The sequence below is a fragment of the Phodopus roborovskii genome, unplaced genomic scaffold (assembly GCF_943737965.1).
Source record: "Phodopus roborovskii unplaced genomic scaffold, PHOROB, whole genome shotgun sequence".
Lineage (NCBI taxonomy): Eukaryota > Metazoa > Chordata > Mammalia > Rodentia > Cricetidae > Phodopus > Phodopus roborovskii.
Window position 1 is genome coordinate 18,187,780 of NW_026126558.1, and position 22,202 is coordinate 18,209,981.

General features: G+C 44.5%; 1 protein-coding gene across 1 annotated transcript in view; it reads right to left on the reverse strand.

Annotated features, from left to right (window-relative positions):
* Positions 1-5,633: 5,633 nt before the first annotated feature.
* Positions 5,634-22,202, reverse strand: part of Hydin (HYDIN axonemal central pair apparatus protein) — a 343,862-nt gene continuing 327,293 nt past the window's right edge. The window contains 10 exon segments of the mRNA XM_051201355.1: positions 5,634-6,321; positions 7,972-8,196; positions 10,756-10,986; positions 12,383-12,533; positions 13,348-13,511; positions 14,947-15,159; positions 16,721-16,940; positions 18,404-18,681; positions 20,673-20,831; positions 21,403-21,601. Of these exon segments, the coding sequence (XP_051057312.1) occupies positions 5,839-6,321; positions 7,972-8,196; positions 10,756-10,986; positions 12,383-12,533; positions 13,348-13,511; positions 14,947-15,159; positions 16,721-16,940; positions 18,404-18,681; positions 20,673-20,831; positions 21,403-21,601 (2,323 nt within the window). The 3' untranslated portion in view covers positions 5,634-5,838.

Consider the following 22,202-nt stretch of genomic DNA (forward strand, 5'->3'; position numbering starts at 1 on the left):
ATGAAGTTGATGGAGTTGAAGACTATATAATCATAGTATTTTTCTTAGTTATGATAAAAGGTAAAATAGGTATAAACCTTTAGAGTCACAAAGATAAAAAAATGATAGACTATTTTCTCTAATTTTGCCAAATACAAATAGACTAGAGATTGTAACTGTAATTCTTACAGTTGTATATAATTTTAGTATGTTAAAGCTAAAACCTTCCTTTTTAGTTAGACAAAAAGGGGGAAATGTGGAATATCCCTTTACCATATATATATATATATATATATATATATATATATATATATATATATATTGATTGGCTTAATAAAAAAAGCTGACTGGTCAATAGCTGAACAGGATAAGGTAGGTGGGAGGGCCAAACTGAGAATGCTGGGAGGAAGAAGGGGGAGTCTGGAGTCACTAGCAGAAACAGAGAAGCAAGATGAGTATGCCATACTAAAGAAAAGGCACCAAGCCATGTGGCAAAGCATAGATAAGAAATATGGGTTAATTTAAATGTAAGAGGTAGATAGTAACCAAGCCTGAGCTATTGGCTGAGCAGTTATGATTAGTATAAGGGTCAGTGTGTTTATTTGGGAGCTGATGGTGGGACAGAAACTCCTGCCTACGCAGCACTTATGCCTTCTTAAGATAATAACTAAAAATGTATGATCCTCTGGCCTCCACCTCTTTAGTGTTGGGACTACAGTCGTGTCTGCCACATGGGGTTTATGTGGTGTTGAGGATCGAATCAAAGGCTCTGTGTATGCTGGTCAGCTAACTGAGCTACTTCTCCAGCCCTGACTTTTTTGTAACACGGCCTCTCACTGAACTTGAAGTTCATGGATTTGGCTAGGGTAGCTGACCAGTGAGCCCCAACTACTGGCCTGTCATCTCCACCTCCCCCAGTCTCCACCTCCCCCCACCTCCCAGCACTGGAGTTAGACACCAGAACTGTACTTAAGTGGGTATTAGGGATCTGCAGCCAGGTCTCTAGGCTTATGTGGTTAAACACCCTACAGGCTAAGCCAACTCGCCAGTTCTTCAAATCCATTTACTTTTAAAATAAGCCTTGTTTGTGCCCTAAAATAATAGATTCAATTACATTTCCTAAGACATATTAAAATATTGGTCATTTAAAAGTGATATTATCTCTCCTAAAATTGTGGGTACTAACTGTAACAGAGCCCCAGACCTTAGCACAATTAAATCCATGGTGGAAGTACCATTCAGGCATGTAGACAGTATCACTTGCCAAAATGAAAACAAAGGCCTAATCTATTAAAGTTCATAGTTCTTGGAAAGTCTCTAAATGCACTAACCTTGCTTTTTTGGTTTCTGTAGTTCTTTTTTTTTTTCTAGCTAACTGTGTCAACCCAAGATGTGGTTTTGTGCTTAAAAGCTCAGCCTGAGAAAGGCTTGGGGCTGCACTGGGATCCTGAACAGTCAGTGTAGTTGCTGGTCAGCTAATGAAGACTTTCTGTTGACTTAAACCTATGTCTGAGTAGTCTTCTGTGATGGATACCCCACAACACTAGCTGACCTGTGTGTGTCCATGCTCTTATGCCCAGGAGGGCTAGGTTATAGGTAGCAGCCCTAAATTTGCTGAGGGCAGGTAGATGTCTAGATGGAATCATGGGAAAGCAGCTGCTTTGGGTTGTGACATTAAATGGTGGAATAGAAACTGAATGTATGATAAAATTGGGGTGGGGGGAAAGGTTTGTGGCTATAGAGTGATTAAATATGCAGTCAACAGGGGGATATACCTTAATTCAACAAAACTTTCAGAGTCAGGAACTTAGAAGAAGGGGGGCTAGATTACCCTTGAGTCTAAGGAATACTGCATTTGTTTTTGGATCCAGGATGCTACACTTTTTAACAGGAAACAACAACAAAAACCAAAAAACAAACCACACACACACACACACACACACACACACACACACACACACACACACACACACAGATCTCTATGAGTTCAAGGCCAGCCTTGTCTACAGAGCTAGTCCCAGTACTGCCTCCAAAGCAATACAGAAACCCTGCCTCAAAAAACCAAAAAACCAAACCAAACCAAACAACAACAACAACAACAACAACAAAAAGCTACCATGATCTTGAAAGTGGAGCATCAGCTTTAGCTCATAGATCAGAGAAATGATGAATGAGGGGCTGTGGTAGGTAGAGTCCTTGAATGAGAAAAACTCTTGTAAATATAATGAGCTAATCTAGAATTACTGTGTTAGAGTGAAGAAATGATTTTGCAAGTGTAATTAAGGTCGGTAACTGATATTGAATTAAAGGGGAGGGAGGATATTATTGTGGTTGGGCCATCAGGTGAGACCTCAAAGTGGCTTGAAATTTGACATGGGAAGAAGAGTCTCCTGATGGCCCCAGGAATCATGGTGTGAGCAGTTTATGATGGTAATGACAGTGGTCTCTACTTGCTGAAAGTAATCCCTTGTCATCAATTGCCAAGGAAATGAATTTTGACAAAACTCAAGGGAAACTCAGAGGCATATCTTTTGCTACTTGAGTCTTCACATGAAAATGAGGCTGGTTCTTGGTTTAGCCTTGAGGATCTCTGGACTGAGAACCCAGCTCAGTCCATGTGGACTCTTGACTCACAGGAACTGAGAGAATAAACCTACATTGTTTGTAAGCTTCTAGGCTGGCAACCATAGTAAACAAACACCGGGCCTAATCTAAAACTCAAGAATTCATGGAGAAATTAACCAACAAAATTAAAATTCCATGAGTATGTTTTCTTACATGTAGGGCAAAAGCTTCCCCAACACAATCCCGTGACTGGAGGAAGAGGCCCCTCAAGCACCCTACTGGTACAGAAAACCTCCATAGACATGCACAGACTCACACCTAGAGAGAATGTCTTATCTGGTAGTTTCCTCCTTTTACCTTGCATCAAGTATTTGTCAAGGACATTGCAGTGAACCCATGTCTAGTAAAATGATTTACCTGTTTTACTTTGCTTGTTGAGGTTGACTTTTTCGTAAAGGCGAACTGAATTTCACACTATGATAAGGCCTTTAATAATTGAAGCTTTGCAGCTTTTTTCTTCTTTTCCAACCAGAGGGAGCTCTTTTCTCTGGAAACTGCATTCTGAATCAGGTTGCTAAGAAACCAGCTTCTCTGTAAAGCCCACATGAATGCTTTGTCCACCTTTAGGTCAGAAGTTTCTAGAAAGGAACTTCCCTGATATCTTAGGGATGTAGAATAATAATTAAGGTCACTTATTTATCCTGGACTAGCAGTGGTACTGTGAAGGAAGACTAGGGGCCATTCCTGCCTCTCTGCCTGCCTTCCTCTTCCCTGACCCTGCTGGCCAGCAGTCCCTGCTCTGACTCTTCTAGGCTGTTTGGTAATTCATATGCCTGGGCTGCAAGCTCAGCAGTCTTTCACAGTGATGATTCATTTTGCAGGCCCGTTTTGTTCACTGACTGTTACAGACTTTGGAATGGTAACTAGTAACTGTTACTAACAGTTATACCTATGCATGGAGAAGTCTTGTCATAACCAGTTGAGAGGCTGCAGGTGAGGTTGTACCCTAATCACTTTTAGCTGGAGTTTCAGGGGAACAGCTCAGCAATCTGGTTTTGCAAGTCCTCCCAGGGATTCTGATATAAACTAAAATTGGGAAACCACTGACTTTATGTAGCCTTTGTATCTGCCAGTCACAGCAGCTGCTCACTGAGTTTTCACATCCTCTCAGATTGCTGGTACTGTGGTCTTTGCTCAACCAACTGCTGGAAAAATGTGTCATCTAATTCTTTGTCTTCATGTCTATTATTTGTGTCTTTTAAAAATTATTTTATGGTGTGTGTGTATGTGTGTGTGTGTGTGTGTGTGTGTGTGTGTGTGTGTGTGTAGTGTGTGTACATGCATGTCATGGTGTATGTATGGGAGTCAGAGGACAACTTTCCAGAGTCACTTCTCTCCTCCAATATGGTTTCTGGGGATTGAACTCAGATTGTCAGGTATGGAAGCAGGTGCCTTCAGCTGCTGGCCTCTATTAATAGTATCTTTACTGGCTATAGAATGAATTGGCTATGAACTATAGGTTTGAGTTTACAAGCATTATAGGGAAAGCTTAATTTGACATTAGTTGTGTATGGCATGTACTGGTTGAGGGTCTTGAGGGGGCATACAAAGTTGAAGCTCTCTGTTGATAAGATACTTTTAAGGGCTTAGGAGATAACTTGGTGGGCAATTCGCTTACTGCACAAGCCTGACAATCTACACTTGAAAATAAGAACCTAAGTAAAAACTGGAGACAGTAGTGTGTGTGTCTGTAATCCATTTAAGTCAATGTGGTACTACAAAGTGTTATTCTGGCTGAGGCAAGAGGAATGGAATTCAAAGCCTACTTGAGCTACATGTTGATACTCTGTCTCAAAAGAGTCCAACCAAACCCCAACCAAGCAAAGAGAACCCCTAAACTATCTCCTCTAAGCCTATAATAGGTCCTGGGCTTATTAAAAAGCAGATTTCTGGATTGTATCCCACAGATTCTAACTCAAGTCAATGCTGGAGACTGAGACCTTGGATCTTTAGCAGCTTCCCAGATGCTGCTTCTTGGGGGGGGTTCTGGGACCATTTGGACATCTACTTCTTTAGGGACTTACTTCCCAAGTAGTCATCTGCTCTCATAGCTCCTGTTTCTTGCAGGTGGGCTGTATGGAATAAGAAAAGGGAGGAAGTAGAAGCAGGAGTTACTCAGCAAGAAGTTAGTGTCTATAGAAGCAAATCTACTTCAGAGCCAGTGTTTAACCATATTGATTTAACATGTGGCTCCCATAGTCAGTGGTCCTATGAATAGACCTGGGCGTGGGGTCAGGAATTTGGGTTGAGGCAGGTGCATCACACCTCTGTGTGGGTGGAACTTCTGGGGGGCATTCAGGAAAGACATTTACCCTTTAAAAGCACATGACATATTTACAGTTTCAACATAAAATTGGGATGAGGTCTTTACCATGGAGGGAGGGATTCCTGACTGAGATGGAGTAACACAAAGGAATGGCTGTGCCTGCTGTGTGGCCCTGTTTCTCACCCTGCAGTTATATGTATGTATATGCATATCACAAGATTACATGATAATCTTGCTCCACCCCAGCCCAATTCAATCAGTATTTGGGGTTTCAGGGGTCTGAGGTGAGAATTAGGTGACTGTATGTATAGATGAGCAGAGAACCAGTGGCCTCTAACTGACTGCTGTACTCCGGGCTGAGGAGGGAAAAGGGATGTGGGGGTCTTCATTAGCATTCTCCAGAATCCAAATTCCAATGAGGATTTACCTCCTGCAGTGAATAGAAATGAGATCTGGAAGCTGATGGAATAAAACACAAGAGGAATAGCATCCCGGAGTTGCCCTAATGTGTCATGTTCATCACTCTGAACGTGACTACTTCTTTAGCTTTTAAGAGAAAGCAGAAATGATATCACATCAAAATAGAGCCGTGCCTGTGTGGGCCAATCACATCTGAAGGAAAATCAGTAGTCCCCTGCACTGGACACTTGTAAGTACTGTGTGAAGAGCTTGAATGGATACCCGTGTCTCCTTACAAACTGGGATCACTACAGAATCACAGCTGTTGAGACTGCCACTGATTCATTTAGCCTGAATGTAGATCTGTTGTGCGTCACTATGAATTTTAATGTGGAACATAAATTTCATATCTGTATTTGTGAAACACAATATAGATATAACTTCCTCTATAATTGAACACGTATAAGAAAGTCCTTGGAAAATTCCCACTTTCTTCTCTATTCTTTGTTAGGATGGCACAGCATGTGGCTTGAAGACTGAGAAGATCCACTGGCTGATGAGGTTGTGACTTATGGGGTGATCCCCTTCAGATAATAAACCCATTTGATTCCAGATTCAGCGCCTTCACACTGAGGGCAGGTAACAATGAGTTTGGTGGTGATAGGGGTTTTACTGCCTGATGGGTTCCCCTCAAAGTAGACTGTGATGTTGTTGATCTTCTTGGGCCGCACGGAGTCAACAGCTCGGATGGTGAAGGCTGGGTTCTCCACAATGAAGGAAAAGCTTGCTGCATGAAAGAAGACATTCTTGAAGGGGATGACGATGTTGTATCCAGCTCTGATTAGGAAGGGGCCTTGGGGCTTGGGGGGCAGAGCAATTCCAAAGAGTGGGATGATGTATTCACCACCTATGAGTGATGACAGGCTCAGGATGCCTTTGGTCTCACCCAGGTGGCTGGGCTCAAAAAAGACTTCTACGCTGACCTCAGTGCCACCCTGGGCTCCTGGGGCTGCGTTAATGACTCTTTCCGTGTGGAAGTCAGGACAGTCTGTCTGAAAGAGAAACAGAGTACCTTGACTCACACAGGATCCTAAGGAGACTATCAGGAGCCCAAGTCAAGTCCTTCCACTCTCTGACATTAAAGAATTTATGTTTGTGTGAGGCTGGGAAGGCTGTAATGTGATATCCTGTACACTAAGAAGCAGAGGTCTTTGCCAGTAAGCATCACTCATTACTATCCTATCCTTGCTACTGAGAGATGTTAATAGTGTGCCTTAAGATGTACAGCTAGATAATGATGGTGGGGAGAACTGGTACTGCTCTCCACCTCCAGTTCTTCTCTTTCATTGAACAACACTAAATGGGGCCATTTGCATCCTAGAGCATTTAATTGTCCATAAGTGCCACCAGGGTCTTTTCATCCCTCGAATGCTATGGCCAGAAGCATTTGAGATTGGAGTTGTTTGTTCTTCATCAGAATCCTCAAGTAACTGTGATAAACAGAGTCTCCTATGGCCTCTAACTGGATAGATAGCCCATACGAGAAATAAACCCCTTTTCTCTTTTGAGACACCCAGATCTTAGGGTGGTTACTACACATAACCTAGTCTCTCTTGATTGATATGATATTCAAGAGACCTATGCTTCTGGTTATAACCATGGATTCTTGATTTCCACTGGGGACATGATCATCCATTTTAAACATCCCTCTTCCTTGTTCCCCTTGTGATGGGGTTTAGTCCTGTCAAATTTTCTTCCATGGGCTATGAGGAGAAGTGTTGTATATAATTCATTTTCCCTGTCTGAATGTCATGGTAATCTATCTTGGTTCAAGAAGGCCAAAACAATTCTACAGAACAGAGTATTGGGACAGGAGGAATTCTAGACCATACTGCTCACATCCAGACTAATGTGAGAGGCACATATTTCTATTTGCTGTTATTTAGGTTTTCTGCCTTGCATGCCAACTGTCATAATGGCTAATGTATATGAAATGCTCGCTATGGGCCATGTACTAAGGAGTAAGTTTTGCAGATATATTGCATGCATGTAAGGACTCCTAGTACTCCTGTGAGGCTGCAGGTTGAAGATTGCTATGGTTTAGAGTCATTACTGAAACTCAAGATGAAAATTAATCTCTTTGGTGAGGTAATAAAGATGTGGGCTCTCTAAGAGGAGACTGGCTCATGAGGGCAGCCCTCTTGTATGTGTGAATCCATCCATGGATTAGCAGACTGATGGGCTAATGGTCTGAGAACATATCTGTTTATAAAATCCAGTTGTTCCCCACCCCATAGATTCACTCTTTATGACTTTGGGACTCCTCAAGGTAGTACTCATCAGGAAGGGAACCTTACTAGATGTAGCCCTTCAATCTTGGACCACTCAGCATCCAGAATTGTGAGCTGAATGAACTGTTATGTATTTATTCATTTTATAAATTATCCATCCTGTGGTTTTCATTTATAGAAACAGGAAACAGCTGAGACAGGACCATTATCTCCATTTAGAGTTTAGAGGGATTAAGCAAATCGCCCTGAGTCCACTTAGCCCATAGCCTGCTCACCCTGCAACCTGTCACTCTGAAGCTTGCTCATCTGTCACCTGCTCACCCTCCTCCCCCCTCCCAGTTCGTTCAACCTGTAACCTGTCATCCTACAGTCTGATCACTATGCAGCCTGCTCACCCTACAGTCTGCTCACCCTGCAGTAGTACTCTGTCTTTTGCCGGGTATAATTGGTGAACTTGGCCAAGATGCTTTGGTTGCTGCCAAGAACGGTCTGGAAGTGGACAGGTTTCTCTGGAGGTGCAGGCAAGGCCTTCAGTACAAGCTCGTACTGGTAGTAACCCAAGTCACTGTTGTGTAGGGTCAGTCTTCCGAAGGTTTCTCCAGCTTTCAGGGGCTGGAATTCAAATGAGAATGTTCCCTGCAAGAAAAGGTAGAGGTGCTTGTCATGCTGGATGTATGACCCATCCTATCCCACCAAGTGACTGACTTGCCCCAGGCTTGAAGCAGGTGGTGGCAAAATACAGATACACTGACCCTGAGCCTGGGAGCTTCAGCCCAGGTTAGCCCATTTTCTCTTCCTTTCATTCCCCTCTCCAGGGTATTTCTCCATCCCAAATCTTCCTGATTCTAAGAAACAGGTGTTGGTCCCTTTCTAGGGAAGCACATTTATGAAGACCAGCAGGCAGCTAAAGGTCAGGCAGTCCTTTCTTCACACACAGCCATTCTCAGAACAACTTCCTGGGTTCCATCTTTACTGGTGGGGAAATATTCTCTCTCCCCCATTCTTACAAGATTAAACAAGAACTAAAGGTATTGCTTTATAGTAAAAAGAGGGAATGACTCAAAAACACTACCAGTAGGAGATTGGTTTAATGACTTGGGGGGGGGGAGGTTTTCCCATCTCAGTAGAATATTATACAGCCACAAAAGAATGAGGTGGTAGAATTGTAATGAGAGGTGTTGATACTGTAAGTAGAAGAAAGGAGCTCTGAAAAAAATACATAAAGCTCATACTTGTTTATTAAAAATTAATTTATTGTGTGTGTATGCACATATGCACTTTGCTAGAGGGCAACTTTCTGGAGTTGGTTCTTACCGACTACCTTGTGAGACCCAAAGATCAAACTCAAGTTGTCAGGCCTGTGTGCAAAGTCTCTACCCACCACACCACTTTGTTGGTCCATTTTTGTTGTTTGTGTGTACAAAAGAATCTGTGAGAAAAGCTGTGCCTAGACAGGTAGTGGTAGCACACACCTTTAATCCCAGCATTAGGGAGGCAGAAGGAGTTCAAGGCCAGTCCAGTCTACAGAGTGAGTTAGTTCCAGGGCAGCCAGAATTGTTACACAGAGAAACCCATGGAAGGGCATTTATGGTAGCCTTTCCACGGATGCTCAAATTGTTAGTTGGCGGTAGTCTTGTAGGTCTCTAGACTTTCTTTGGGTTCAGTTTTCTATTCAAACCAATATTGGCTCCCTCTTTTATGTTCTCTCCTCTCTCTCTCTCCCCCCTCTCTCTCCTGACTTCTATTCCTACCCTGACTCAATCTTCCTAGTCGCATGCATGTGTTTTCCTCTCCCTCCCCCTCTCTTTCTCCTACTTCTCTCTCCATTCACTGCCCCCCTTCCCCTGTGCTCTGGGGGACTTGTCCCTTCCCCCTTCATACAGTGGAACCAGGATGTAACCTTGGTGCACAAAAGGACCTTGGGAACACATCCCCCATGGAGGGATACTGCCTTAACCTAGAGACAGGAGAGAAGTCCTAGTCCCTACTTCAAATGACCTGTCAGATCTACATGACCCCACCTGGATGGCATTGCACTACATGTGGAATTGGGGTGCGGGGTTGGAGGGGTGGTCAGGGTGCATGTGAGGGGGCAGAGAGGGTAAAAGGGAGGGAGGGAGGAGGGAGAGGGAACTGGGATTGACATGTAAAATAATAAATTAAATAAAAAAATTAAAAGACAAAAAAAAAAAAAAAAAAAAAAAAAAAAAGAAAAAAGAAAAAGAAAAAGACCATGAGTATTGAGGTCATTCTGGGTGACACAGTGAGACCCTGTCTCAAAGAAGCCAACCCAAAACACCACCACCAAAAACTGACTGAATGGCTGACGTCCCCTTCTGAAGCAGCCTGGCTTGCAGAGAAATCTTTTCCAGCAGAGCTTACTTGACCACAAGGAGACATAAGAGACACAAAGATAGGTACAATCCTGCTAACAATGGGCAGGAGAGCAGAGAAAACTAACTTAGATCCTGGAGATGAAGGAAGAGATGGAGTAGGAAACAGGCAGAGTCGGTCAAGAGTTTGGGAGGTAGGGAAGTTTAGGGAGTGAGCTTTGGAGTGATAGACATAAAAGGAAGAAAAAAGAAAAGCCCATCTTCCTCTTGGTTCATAATTCCTGACCATGTCCTCTTAACCATGTTTGGAGGTTCTTGTGTACCTCTCCAGAACACTCTGCACATAAGCAAGGACAAGCAACACATGTACAAGCATGTGTATGTGTATGTTCATATACATACATGTGTGTGTGGTATATATGTATATGTGCCTGCATATGTGTGTGTGTGTGTGTGTGTGTGTGTGTGTGTGTGTGTGTGTGTGGTCTGGGGATTGAACCCATGATACCTCATGCGTGTTGGTCAAATGCTCTCAAACTAAGGTACTCTTGTGGCTCTATGCTACTTTTATAATTACCAAAAAGATGTTTTTCCTTTAGTTTGAACAAGGCAAACAATCAACAGACAAAGTAATTATAAAGCAGTTCATTTTACTTGTCCATACTAAAGCTAAGTGTCCCTAGTTTATGTGAAGACTTTGCTGTAGAAGAAAGGAATGAGAGATTGACTGTTCCTTGTCATTCTTCCTGCCCTCTATCAGGGCTGGCCCACACTCAAGGGTTGCAGAACACAGATCTAGAGCCCCCATGGTTAGAAGCCTCTGTCATAGCCCTCAAGGGTCCCCTGGCAGAAAGGGCCTTACCTCAGAGTTTGCAGGCACAGCAAACTGGGAAGGTAGGCTGATGTCATTCAACTTGCACTCTGTAGAGAAGGTCACAGAATAGGGCAGGGGATTCTCCAACTTGATGGAGGCTGATGCACTCTGGCGGACTGAGCTTGTCATCTGGATGGTTTTTATAATGCCAGAAGGGATGACCCTGAAACTCAAGGTGTAGTACAAGAACTCGTTGGTCACCTCGTTTCGGAAGATCACCTGTGTTCACAGGGAGAATAGAAAGAAGCAGGGGAGAAGAGACGTTAGCCCAGGGTCTGCTGTTCACACACAGGGTCTCCTGCTATCTGGGAGTCTTGCTGGGAACATAAAGCACACACGATGGGATGGCATGGCCAGGCAGTCCAGTCCTTGTTGGCAGCCTTTCTCTTTAGGAATTACTGTCTGGGTTTTCGCAGGTGAGAGATGACTTAAGAATTTCAGTTGACTTTAGAAGACACCAGAGCAGCTTGGTCCACTGGCAGAATTTTACCAGTGGGGACAGCTAGGCAACCCCAGAGAACAAGTGAGATCTCTAGACCTTCATGCTATAGTGGGATTCACACCTATTACAGTTGCTTCGACAGTTGTTAATGAGAATGACACCAATGACAGACAACATCTAATGCTTACTGGGGGGGTGAGTATATGCCAGGCTACGTGATCCTCACAAAGCATCGGCAATGTCCTCACCCTTTACAGAGGAGGGAATGGGAGCGCAGCAAAGCTCAGTGTTTTGCTCAAGGTCATGTGCAAAGAGACACCCTGCGTGGGGTGACTTCAGAGCTCACCCAGGGAACACAAAGCAGCCCCTCCCTACAGCTGATATGCTGCTCATCTGTAGAACTCTTCCAGGGGGAACAGGATTATTGTCCCGGTGTGCTTGTGGGTTGTTCATATATAGCAACTTAAAACAAATTTCTTTTGGAGACAGGGTCTCATGTAGCTCAGTTTAGCACACAACTCCAGAGGAAGACCTCACACTCCTGAGCGCTGGGATTTCAGGAATGAGCCGCTATGCCTGGATTTCATATGATTACTCTTGTGAAGTAGAATCTATTCAAGCTTTTGCTCTTCATAATATATTGGATTGTTAATCTTATCATTATTAGGTGGCAATTTTATTTGTACATCCTGGCTTCTACATACAGTCTTTCAAAGACCTTGTCTAATTTTACACTTTAAAACTTTCCCCTGGTGATTCCATCTTTAACAAACATCAAAGACTGTTTATAAACAAACAATACTCAAGGCTTCAGCCTTGACCTTTCCTGTGAGCTATGAGTTCACATATGCCCCCTACGTCAAAGCACTTATCTCATTTGAAAGTTACACATTGACAGAAGAATGTCTGTTTCCCTCCACTAGACTGTACTTCACAAGAGTAGAGACCATGCCTGGCTTTGGCCATTGCTGTGTTACCAGCACTTAGCACAGAACATGGCCTATACAGTCAATGCATACCTATTAAACGAATAAACGGATTAGGCAAGAAGGCACAGAGTGAACTCTATGGGTGTCTGGGGACAGTGCCTGGAGTATATAGCACCTGCTAGTCTCTAACGCCCTAGGGTCAAACCTCCAGGGGTTTGGGGAGGTGCCATTGACATGGTGATACCTTTGCAGTGTATAGTCCCTCCTTGTGGGAAAAGAAGTTCAGCTTGTAGTCTTTCTTGGAGCCAGATAGTACATCAATATAATCAAGGCCCTTCAGAGTGACACTTAGGTCTGGTTTCTCTGGTTTCAATATTTCCACAATGACCCGGAATCTGGAGTAGTACAAGAGAGGAGAGAGACAATGAGAAACAACAAGAGACGCTGATGTAAGATTGTCCAAAGAAGGGAAGGAAAAGGCCTGTGCCTATGATTGTGTGGGTATGTGGTTCTAGTCTTCATTCTGTCACTAACAATGACAGTAACTACCATTTATTGAGCCAGGGACCCAGTAGACCCTTCTCCACATTCGTTACAGATATTCAGCCATCATAATGTCTGGAGGAAGTTTGTTTCATTAACACCTCCACTTTATGGAAGAGGAAAGACAGGCCCAAAGAAGGACCATAACATGCTCAGACAACATGTGTGGCTATTGGCAAAACTGGGGTTCAGACTTAGATCTTAGCTTTTATCTACTATGCCAAGCAGGTGGTCTTAAGGAAGATGCACTTCCAGTCTCCACTTCTCTGTGCAAGGAAAGGATGAGGATACTTGCTTTTGATCTCTGCTAGTCCTTGTATTCCTCTCTACCTCCTGCCGTAAGCACAGCTTGAGGGGCTTTCTTTCTGGCTAGTAGCGTAGGCTATAAGACACTCAGCAATAACAAAGATGATGGCTGTTAAGATAATCAGAACTACTATTTATTGGGCATTTATTTTGTGGGAGGCAGTGGGCTATGATCTGTAAGAATCAGCACTAAACCCAGAAGACTGGGTTCGACTCCATGTGACACCTGGCTACATTGAGGACTATGTCTCTGACTTCCCGAGTCTGACATTCTCTGTAGGCCCTGAGCAGGGGCGGTGGGCAAGATGGATGGTGGAAGTCATCTGTTTCCCCACCCTGACTGTTCACCCACTCCCTCACCTCTGGGGCTTGTTCAGCCAGTTGCTGATTGGCAGGAGCTCAATATAGGGAGTCTTACATGGAACCTCACGGTAGATATTGGCAACAGCTTTGGGGAGTTCGGCAGTCCCGTGCAGGGCATACAGCCAGCCAGTCCCATCCGGGAGGGGGAAAAATAGAGTGCCCTTGGAAGAAGAAGTGACATATCAGAATGACACAGAAGATCCTATATTAACAGGCACCCATCTGACCTGGAGGGGGCAAGTAAGTCTAACACTTTTACTTTAAAATTTTAACTTTTGGTGTGCTATGTGATGTGAGCGTGAGTGTATGTGTGGTGAGTGTGTGAGAATATGTATGTGTTATGTTTATATGTTGTATGTATGTGAGTGGTGTGGGTGCATGCAGTAGGTGTGTATATGTGTATATGTGTGTGTGTGTGTGTGGTGTCTATGAGTGTGTGATACACACATGGGTATGTAGATGAGTGGACCTGTGTATGACCATTTGGAAGCCAAAGGAGGACACTGTGTGTCTTCCTTTATTGCTTCCCATGATGTTCCTTTAAGCAGGGTCTCTCACAGCAGCAGAAGCTCACAGCATTGGATAGAGTGAAGACTGAAGAAGATTGCACTTGCTTCTAAGTGCAAAGACTGACTCCTTTCCTTTACTCATCTTTTGTTTGTTTCTTGTTTTGTTTGTTTTGTTTTGAGAAAGGGTTTCTCTTTGTCACCCTGGCTGTCCTAGAACTCACTATGTAGACCAGGCTGGCCTCGAACCTGAAGATATGTCCACTCCACCTCTGCCTCCTAAGTGCTGGGCTTAAAGACATATGTCACTACTGCCGGTGTGATTTTTAAAATTACATTTCAAAAAGATTTATCTTTATTATTTTTACTTATGTGTCTCTGTGTGGGTATGTGCATGTGAGTGTAGGATCTACAGAGGCCAGAGAGGGCATTGGAGTCCCCTGAAACTGGAATTATAGGTGGTTGTGAGCTACCCTATATAGGCATTGGGAACCAAGTTCAGGTCCTCTGTAAGAATAGCAAGTGCTCTTAACTGTTGAGCAGTCTCTCCAGCCTTTAAATTGCAAATTATGTATATGTATATATATATGTATATGTATTTGCACATATACATTATAATTGCATATACATATATAAATTGTTGTGTGTGCATGTACACATATGGCACTGAATGTGAGGAAATCAGAGGACAACTTGTGAGAGTCAGTTCTATCCTTCTAACATGTTGGTTTTGGGGGTTGAACTTTGTAAGGCTTGGTGGCAGGCACAGGCACATTTACCCCCAGAGACATCACAATGGATCTTTTCTGAGTTTTATTACAGTTACCTTAATGTTACTGATATGCTTAACCTAAATATGAATTTCTTGATGTTTGGTCTAGGGCTTCATTTGGATTCTAAGAGAATCAGAGGCAATGGGGGAGCCACTGCCTGACCACGGTCCCGGCTTCCCATCGTTCCAGGACCTGGTTCCTCACTCCTCATTTGAGTATCCTTCCAACTTCTGAGCTCTAAAACTGCAGTCTAGCTCCCATCTACACAGTTCCTCGCTTCCTTTGTGCCAGAAAGCAGGCGGAAGGCCTCAGTTTACCTGGTGCTTGCGGTTCTCAAGATTCATGGTGCGGGGCCTGTAGGTGATCTCATAAGGCTTGTTTTGCTGATGGGCCTCCAGGGTGATGAACTCCGGACCCTCCCAGTGCTCACCCTCAAAGATGGGGTGCAGATTCCAGGTTTGGTTGGTTCGGTTTGAGAGCAGGATGGTCTGCGTGTGCCTGGAGCGCACTTGGCAGTTGAAATTCACCACCTGGAAGAAGCAGGACAATCATGTCTATGCCATCCCTTCTGAAAGTGTCTTTAGGGGCCAGAGCTACAGTGTATGAGGGAAGAGAGGTTTTCGTGCATCACCATTGTCCGGTGGGAAGAGAGATTTTTAATAGTGTTTTCCATAGTGAATTCCAATGGACAATTTCTTTTCCCTCTCATTTATTCAACAAATATTTTTGGGTTCCTTCTTTCTAGCTCTGTGCGTACACACACATACACACATAAACACACATGCAAATTTTGAATCTGATTTCAATATGTCTCGTATGCTTATTCCATTGAACAGATGATTTTGAGTTGCATTCATTTTCCTGAAAATGTCATGGTTTCACTTTTCTTTACAATTGTACACAATTGCATTGTGCAGTGGCTGGACACACACTGTCAATCAAATCATTTCAGTGCAGACATGAGGACCTATGTTCAATTCCTAGCATCCATATAAAAGCCAGGTGTGCAGGGTCTGTCTGCAACTCCAGCACTGAGGGGACAGAGACAGGTGGATTCCTGAAGTTCCTTGTCTAGTTGAATTTATAAGCTGTAAAATATTCACCTTCTGCTGTCCCCTGTGCCAGCTGTATCATCAAAGCGACTGCCATGTCCCATCATCTATCTTCTCATTAGCCTCGCTGTAAGGAGTAATGTTTTTTTGCCAGCCCGCCGCTGCGCCAGACCCAATTAATACACCGAGACTCTGTATTTGATATAATGCTGTGGGCCAGGTACTAGTTTTTTATTGGCTAGCTCTGTCTTAATTATTAACCCATTTCTATGTATTTCCACGTGGTCTTCTCTTATCAGGGAGAGGCGGCTGGCGGTTCTGTTCTCTCATGTCTCTCCATCTTTACTTCTCCTTTCTACTTCCTCTTTCCTCCTTGTCTCCTAGTCCCTCCTACCTTCCTTTCCTATTGGCCAACAGTGCTGTATTCATTAACCAGTATGAGAAACATATATACAGAATGGCATCTCCCATCACCTCGCTTCCTCTGACATCTGTCAACATCTGTTTTGACTCCATTTAAGCACAAATTAAATAATGTCAAGGCTCAGAGTCCTCCTGATCCAGAAGAAGGAACAGAATGCTTGTGTGGCAAGCACTTCACTGACCACCCCTGCTCACAGTTCTTATAATAGAATTTTATCTAGCCAGACTCCTTGAAGCTGCCTTGACGATGTAATACTTGAATCACAAGGTGAAGAAAGAACATGAAATTGAATAAAGAAAGAGGGAAGAAAGATTATTCAAGCAGTGGGTATGGTATGTGCAAAGTCCCTGTGGCAGGGAGGAACTGGACTGAATGCTCGATGCAGATGTTAAGGATTGAATGCCCTCACAGGGCTTACTCCGGCCTTTGGCCATCCCTGGCCAATGACTACTTGCCCCTTCCCCCCACTCCCCCGAGACAGGTTTTCTCTGTATTGCTTTGGAGCCTTTTCTGGAACTCGCTCTGTAGATCCTCAGACTCACAGAGATCCACATGCCTCTGCCTCCCAAGTGCTAGGATTAAAGGCATGCGCCACCAACACCCAGCCCTACTTGCCTCTTTTATTGCAGGTGGTCCCACGCAGATCCCAGACAGGGTGAGGCCCAGAGGGTTTCCCCCCTGGATGAAGCAGAGAATGTTTTTATAGAGACTCTCTTTTCCTATCTCAGTGGGATGGTAGGTTACTTCTAAAGCAACTTCCATGCCTGAGGTGATGTAACCTTCTTCAGGGCTGATGGAGAAGTGAGGCTTGAGTTTCTTGATATCCCATTTAAACCTTTTCCAAGACAGAAGAAGACAACAGACACAGGATGTTAATATTCTGAGGGTATGCAAATGAAATAGGTCACTTGGACTTTTGATAGCGTGGTCCCCACCTTGACTGCTCCCCAGGTTCTAGGAGGAGGAAGCCCTGTTAGAGCAGAGGTGGTTAGAGAACATGAGCCAAGATTACTCTCTGGGTAAGGGGACTCCGCTCCCTCTTAAGAGTTGAACAGGGGTGAGAAGTGGCTGCACTTATTGTCCATGAATGGCAGCTAAGGAATGTATGTATGAGCATGTACACATTTGTTCCCAAGGTTGCATAGCTAGCAATTGGCTAGACTAGGACCACAGCCCACTAAGACTGTGTAGCCTTGACCATCTCATGCACTACCTGTTTAGAACCGGAAGGGTGGTGACAAGCCCTTTATGTGAGAGCTATGCCCCATGGGGTCATCCCTGTAATTGGGTACTTGGTATGGGCATGAATGGTACAGAACAATCCTTCCAAAACAGGGCAACCATATAACATTCGTCTTGGTGGCACAACACCGAGTCTATATGGTGAGGGCTTCTGGGGTATGTGGTAGGCAGTCTGGACAGCAAGAAGGAAGAGCCTGGGTTCTGGTCCTGTCTTTTCATTTCCTGGCTGTGGAATCTCTAAGCCTCATTTCATCTGTGAAATAAGTCTGTAAAGCACCTTCCCCAGAGACTGGGTTGATTCCAGGTAAGCATGCCCAACCTTGCAACCATGTTTACAGATACACATGTGATTTAGAAGCAAGTTAATATTTTTATACTTCATTTATATTAAAACTGATGGAAAATTATACTACTAGTATTTTCTCTAATTTTATCTGATAGGAACGATGCCTAGAAAACACACTTTGTCTCCATACTTCTCCCTGCTCCTTCCCTTTTTCTACCCCTTTCTCCTTGCCTCTCCTTTTCTCCTTTCTTTTTTGTGATGCTGAGAATTGAACTCAGAGCCCCAACATGCTATGCGATTGCTGTACCAGTGAGCTACATCCCCAGCACCACCTCTCCTTTTAAACAAGGTTTCATACAGTTCTGGCTAACCTGGCCTTGAACATATATAGCCAGAGCTGTCCTGAACTATTCATCCCGCTTCCATTTCCTAGTCCTCAAGTGCCAGAATTATAAAAAAGTACTAACATGCTTGGCCTTAGTCCTTTGTTTGTTTGTTTGTTTTAAAGAAAGGATATCACTATGCATTATAAATCTCCTGCCTCAGTATCTCAACCACAGAGATTACATTATAGTATTAGCTGCCTAGAGTTGTTGAGATTAAGTTGGGGGAGCCATGTGATGTTCATATACCAGGATTGCACCAATGTTTTCTACCATGCAATCATGGTAGTAGCTGTTATTGTGATGTTTTGTCTGAGCAAGGAACAGAATTCAGAGGTGTAGATGTATGCTATGGCCTCTGGTGGGAAACACCGCTGTCCATCCTACCTTGCACCCACATCGCCTGTGTTCATCATGAGGATGCGCCGTGTGGCTTGTGTCTGATACACGACAGGACCAAAGGGAAGATGCTCCTGGTCCAGGGAAATCTCTAGGGCCTGACAGCAGCCGCTAAGGAGAAAGAGGGGACGCAGTAGCCCCATCCATTCCATGAACACTTCCTCAGAGAAAGGAGGGACACGCTTCTTGGGGGCAAAGGTGACTTCCAGCTTGCAGACTTCTTTGGGTTTTAGGGTGATATTGTAGAAGGGCTCCAAGGTGATTACCTAGACAGGAAGGCAACATGGCTCACAAGATGAAGACAGAGAGGCTCCTCAGGCCTCAGTGCCCTGAGGGCTCGCTGCTAGTGCTCTTAGCCCAGGGATCGAATCTCATATGTTACCAGCTGGGCCATCTTTGATAAGTTACTCAAACCCTCCCCTTCACTTGCCCTTCAATGAAGGGCAAGATCATGTCTATAAAATGTGTGACATATGACAGGGATCCAACAAATGTTCATTTCCTGTAACATCCCATTTTTCAGCCTCTCTTGGGCATTTCATTCTTCCTTCCTCCTCCATGGTAGAGGGAACAGTAGCAGCAAACATGGAACAAGAAGTCTTTGTCTAGTGCTCCCCGAGGGGAGGGTATCAGGCTAAGGGAAATACGGCAGACTCAGAAATGCAAGATTGCAAGATCACATGTTTCCTCTAACATGCAGTCTTGATTTAACTCCCCTTTCTCTCTCTCTCTTCTCTCTCTCTCTCTCTCTCTCTCTCTCTCTCTATCTCTGCCTGTGTGTGATGCAAAGAGCAAGAGGCCTATAAGTGAGGAGGAAGCAATTTAAGGAGGGAAGAGTGGGAATAAGACAGGATAATGGGAAAAAAGAAATGCAAAACACTGCATGCTTTTTCCTATATGCTGAATCTAGATTTAACATCTATAAACACATACTCATATGACAAGAAAGTAGAAGAGACACTCTGAGAAGAGGAAGGGAAACAGCAAGAATGGTGAATAGGGATAGGAAAGGAGAGCTGGGGGGTGGTGAATAAGAACAAGGTACACTCACATGCACATATACGTGTGTAAAAATATCATAATAGCTGGGTGTGGTGTCACACATCTTTAATACCAGCACTCCGGAGGCAGAAGCAGGTGGATCTCTGAATTTGAGGCCAGCTTGGTCTACGGAGTGAGTTCCAGGGCAGAAAGGGCTACCTACAGAAACCCTGTCTCAAAAAAAAAAAAAAAAAAAAAAAAAAATCAAACAACAAAAACAAAATAAACAGGTCAAATGAAACCATTATTTTGTATGCTAACTAAAAATACAAATAATAAAGAGGAAACACAGGGATTAATAAGATACAGACCCCAGGATTGGCCCAGGACACCCAAATCAGTGTCTTGGGTATCTGGAACCTGCCTTTTCTTTTCCTTTTTGGTTTTTTGAGACAGGGCTTCTCTGTAGCTTTGGAGCCTGTCCTGGAACTTGCTCAGTAGACCAGGCTGGCCTTGAACTGACAGATCTACCTGTCTCTGCCTCCCAAGTGCTGGGATTAAAGGCATGCACCACCACTGCCCTGAGAACTTGCATTTTCTAAAGTTCCCCAGGTATTCTAGTGTTTGGGAACCACTGCATAAATTCTAATCGGGCTTCCTCTTTCCCCTTAGTCCTGTTGAGAAGCAAACTCAAATATGCCTCAAGGAAGCCAACATCCTACACTCTGTCCAGAGCAGGGAGCAGGAATGCACTGAGGCTGCGGGGAGCGAGGTGAGGGACAGGGGAGAAAGCAACAGAGGAGCAGTCCTGGGGATCTCCCAAGGACTTTGGGAGCTAGCCTGGGGTAATGGCTCAAGACAGTTCACTTTAACAACTCTAAGGGGCAGTTTGATATAGCCATCTGGGAGTAAAGTTCACTGGCAGAGAACTTGTACACTAAGTGAAAGGTCCTAGGTTCTATCCCCCCCCCCCCACTCCTGATAAAGGGACCACCAAGCAAGCAAGCAAGCAAGCAAGCAAGCAAGCAAGCAAGCAAAAGCAAGCAAGCGAACACTGATCAGGCCAGGCAGTTAAGGGTCCTGACCCACTGGGACTGAGGAGTTTAGTTTTCAATTTGTGGAGAAAGGAGAACAAAGGGTTTTTCCTCTTTGTCTGCATGGGCAACATAGATTCCTGGGATGAGATACTCTCCGGGTTCTTGCTTTGGCTGGCTGCTCACAGCCAATTTTTCTGTATCCTGCAAACCCCCACAGCCCCCCACTTCCCCACACTGACCTTGGCTTCCTGGAGTTCTGGAATGGAGAACAGGACCGACTGGTTAAAGGTGAGCTGGGCAAGGCTGTTGTTTATGATGGAAACTGTTTTCTTTACAACCTGTCCTGGGAGGACAGCTCCTAACTTCACGATCCTGTTGGCTGGATCTAGAACCAAAATCTGTGTGACCAGAAAGAGTAGGGAGTAGAGTTTGTCAGTCAGTGTGGAAAACAAACATGATGCTTGTGTCCCGTGAAAGCAAGGGCAGCTCCCTCTTCCCATGACCTGTTTCAGGTCAGGTGCTCCATTTCATTACTGGCTTCCACCAGCTCTGAAGACATTAGAACCTCTGAAACTTGTAGTTTCCCCCTCTCTGTGTAACTTATCCCCATCAATGTGCACGTGGGCACATGCCGGTTAACCCAGATCTTGCTACCAGCCAACCCTTCATATTTGGCTCTCAACGAATTATTTCTAATTCTCTTCGCAGCAAGAGCTATGCTTTGCGTTGACAAGACACATCAGGTGGCAACGGGCTATTCTATTGCTCCTGTGGCTTGGGGGAAGGCTGCCACACACCCCCTCCCCTTGCACATTTGTTGAAATAGCCTATGTGTTCTGGAGATGATATTGCATGGAGCAATTCCAGGAGCACCGAAGGGGAGCTGTGGAGAGGTGTGTGGATTCCAGGGGCCAAGAGTCTGGAAAGAGGAAGGAGGAGGGTTGTGAAGCCCCGCCCACTGTCTCTTACCTTCATTTCTGTACCTTTCCCTTTGATCTCCACTGTCTGTTGAGAGAGCCCGTTGATTTCAAAGGGAATGAGTTCTCGGTAGCTGATAGCTTCCCGAGGGTAGAAGGTAATTGGGATCTCCAGTGTCTTCCCTGGCTTTATCACATCCACATTGAAGTTCACCTCAATGTGTGTGGTGTTGGTGTATAAACAATCTATGCTGGGGAAGACAAAGAGGATGGGGCGTAAGCAGCCAGAAGGCAGAACCAGAGGATCTGATGGGTCCCCTATGCTCTCTGGGCTGAAAGGTGACTGGTTTCCTGCCCTGCTGTCCTAGAGTCAGGGGAGTCACCAAAGAGCTGGAAGGGATGGCAGCGATGACCAACTCCTGTTCTTTTAGGTGCAGTCAAGTTACTCAGCCTCCGTTCCACCCCAGGGGCAGGTGGGAGCAGGTCTTATACCCAGAAGCTCACTCTTTCTCTGTTTCTTGAAAATGCCTCTCAAAGTCCCACGCACTCACAAGAGGAAAGCACTTCAGAAGTCATTGGCTGACAAAGCTCAGTGGAGTGCAGTGCAGTGTTCAAGAGTTGGGCATACAGGAGTTTGGGTCATGATTTGCCAATAACTAGCCATGTGACCTGGGAAAATTTGCTCAGGCCATTTGGATCTGCTCCCTTTCCTGTGAAATGGGGTTGGTGGCAACTACTTCACAGGGTTGTTGTAGAGATTAAATGAGTTAATGACGAAAGCATTTTTGTTGCCTACATGTTTGTATGCACACCATGTGCATGCCAGAGGTCAGAAGAGGGTATCGGATCCCC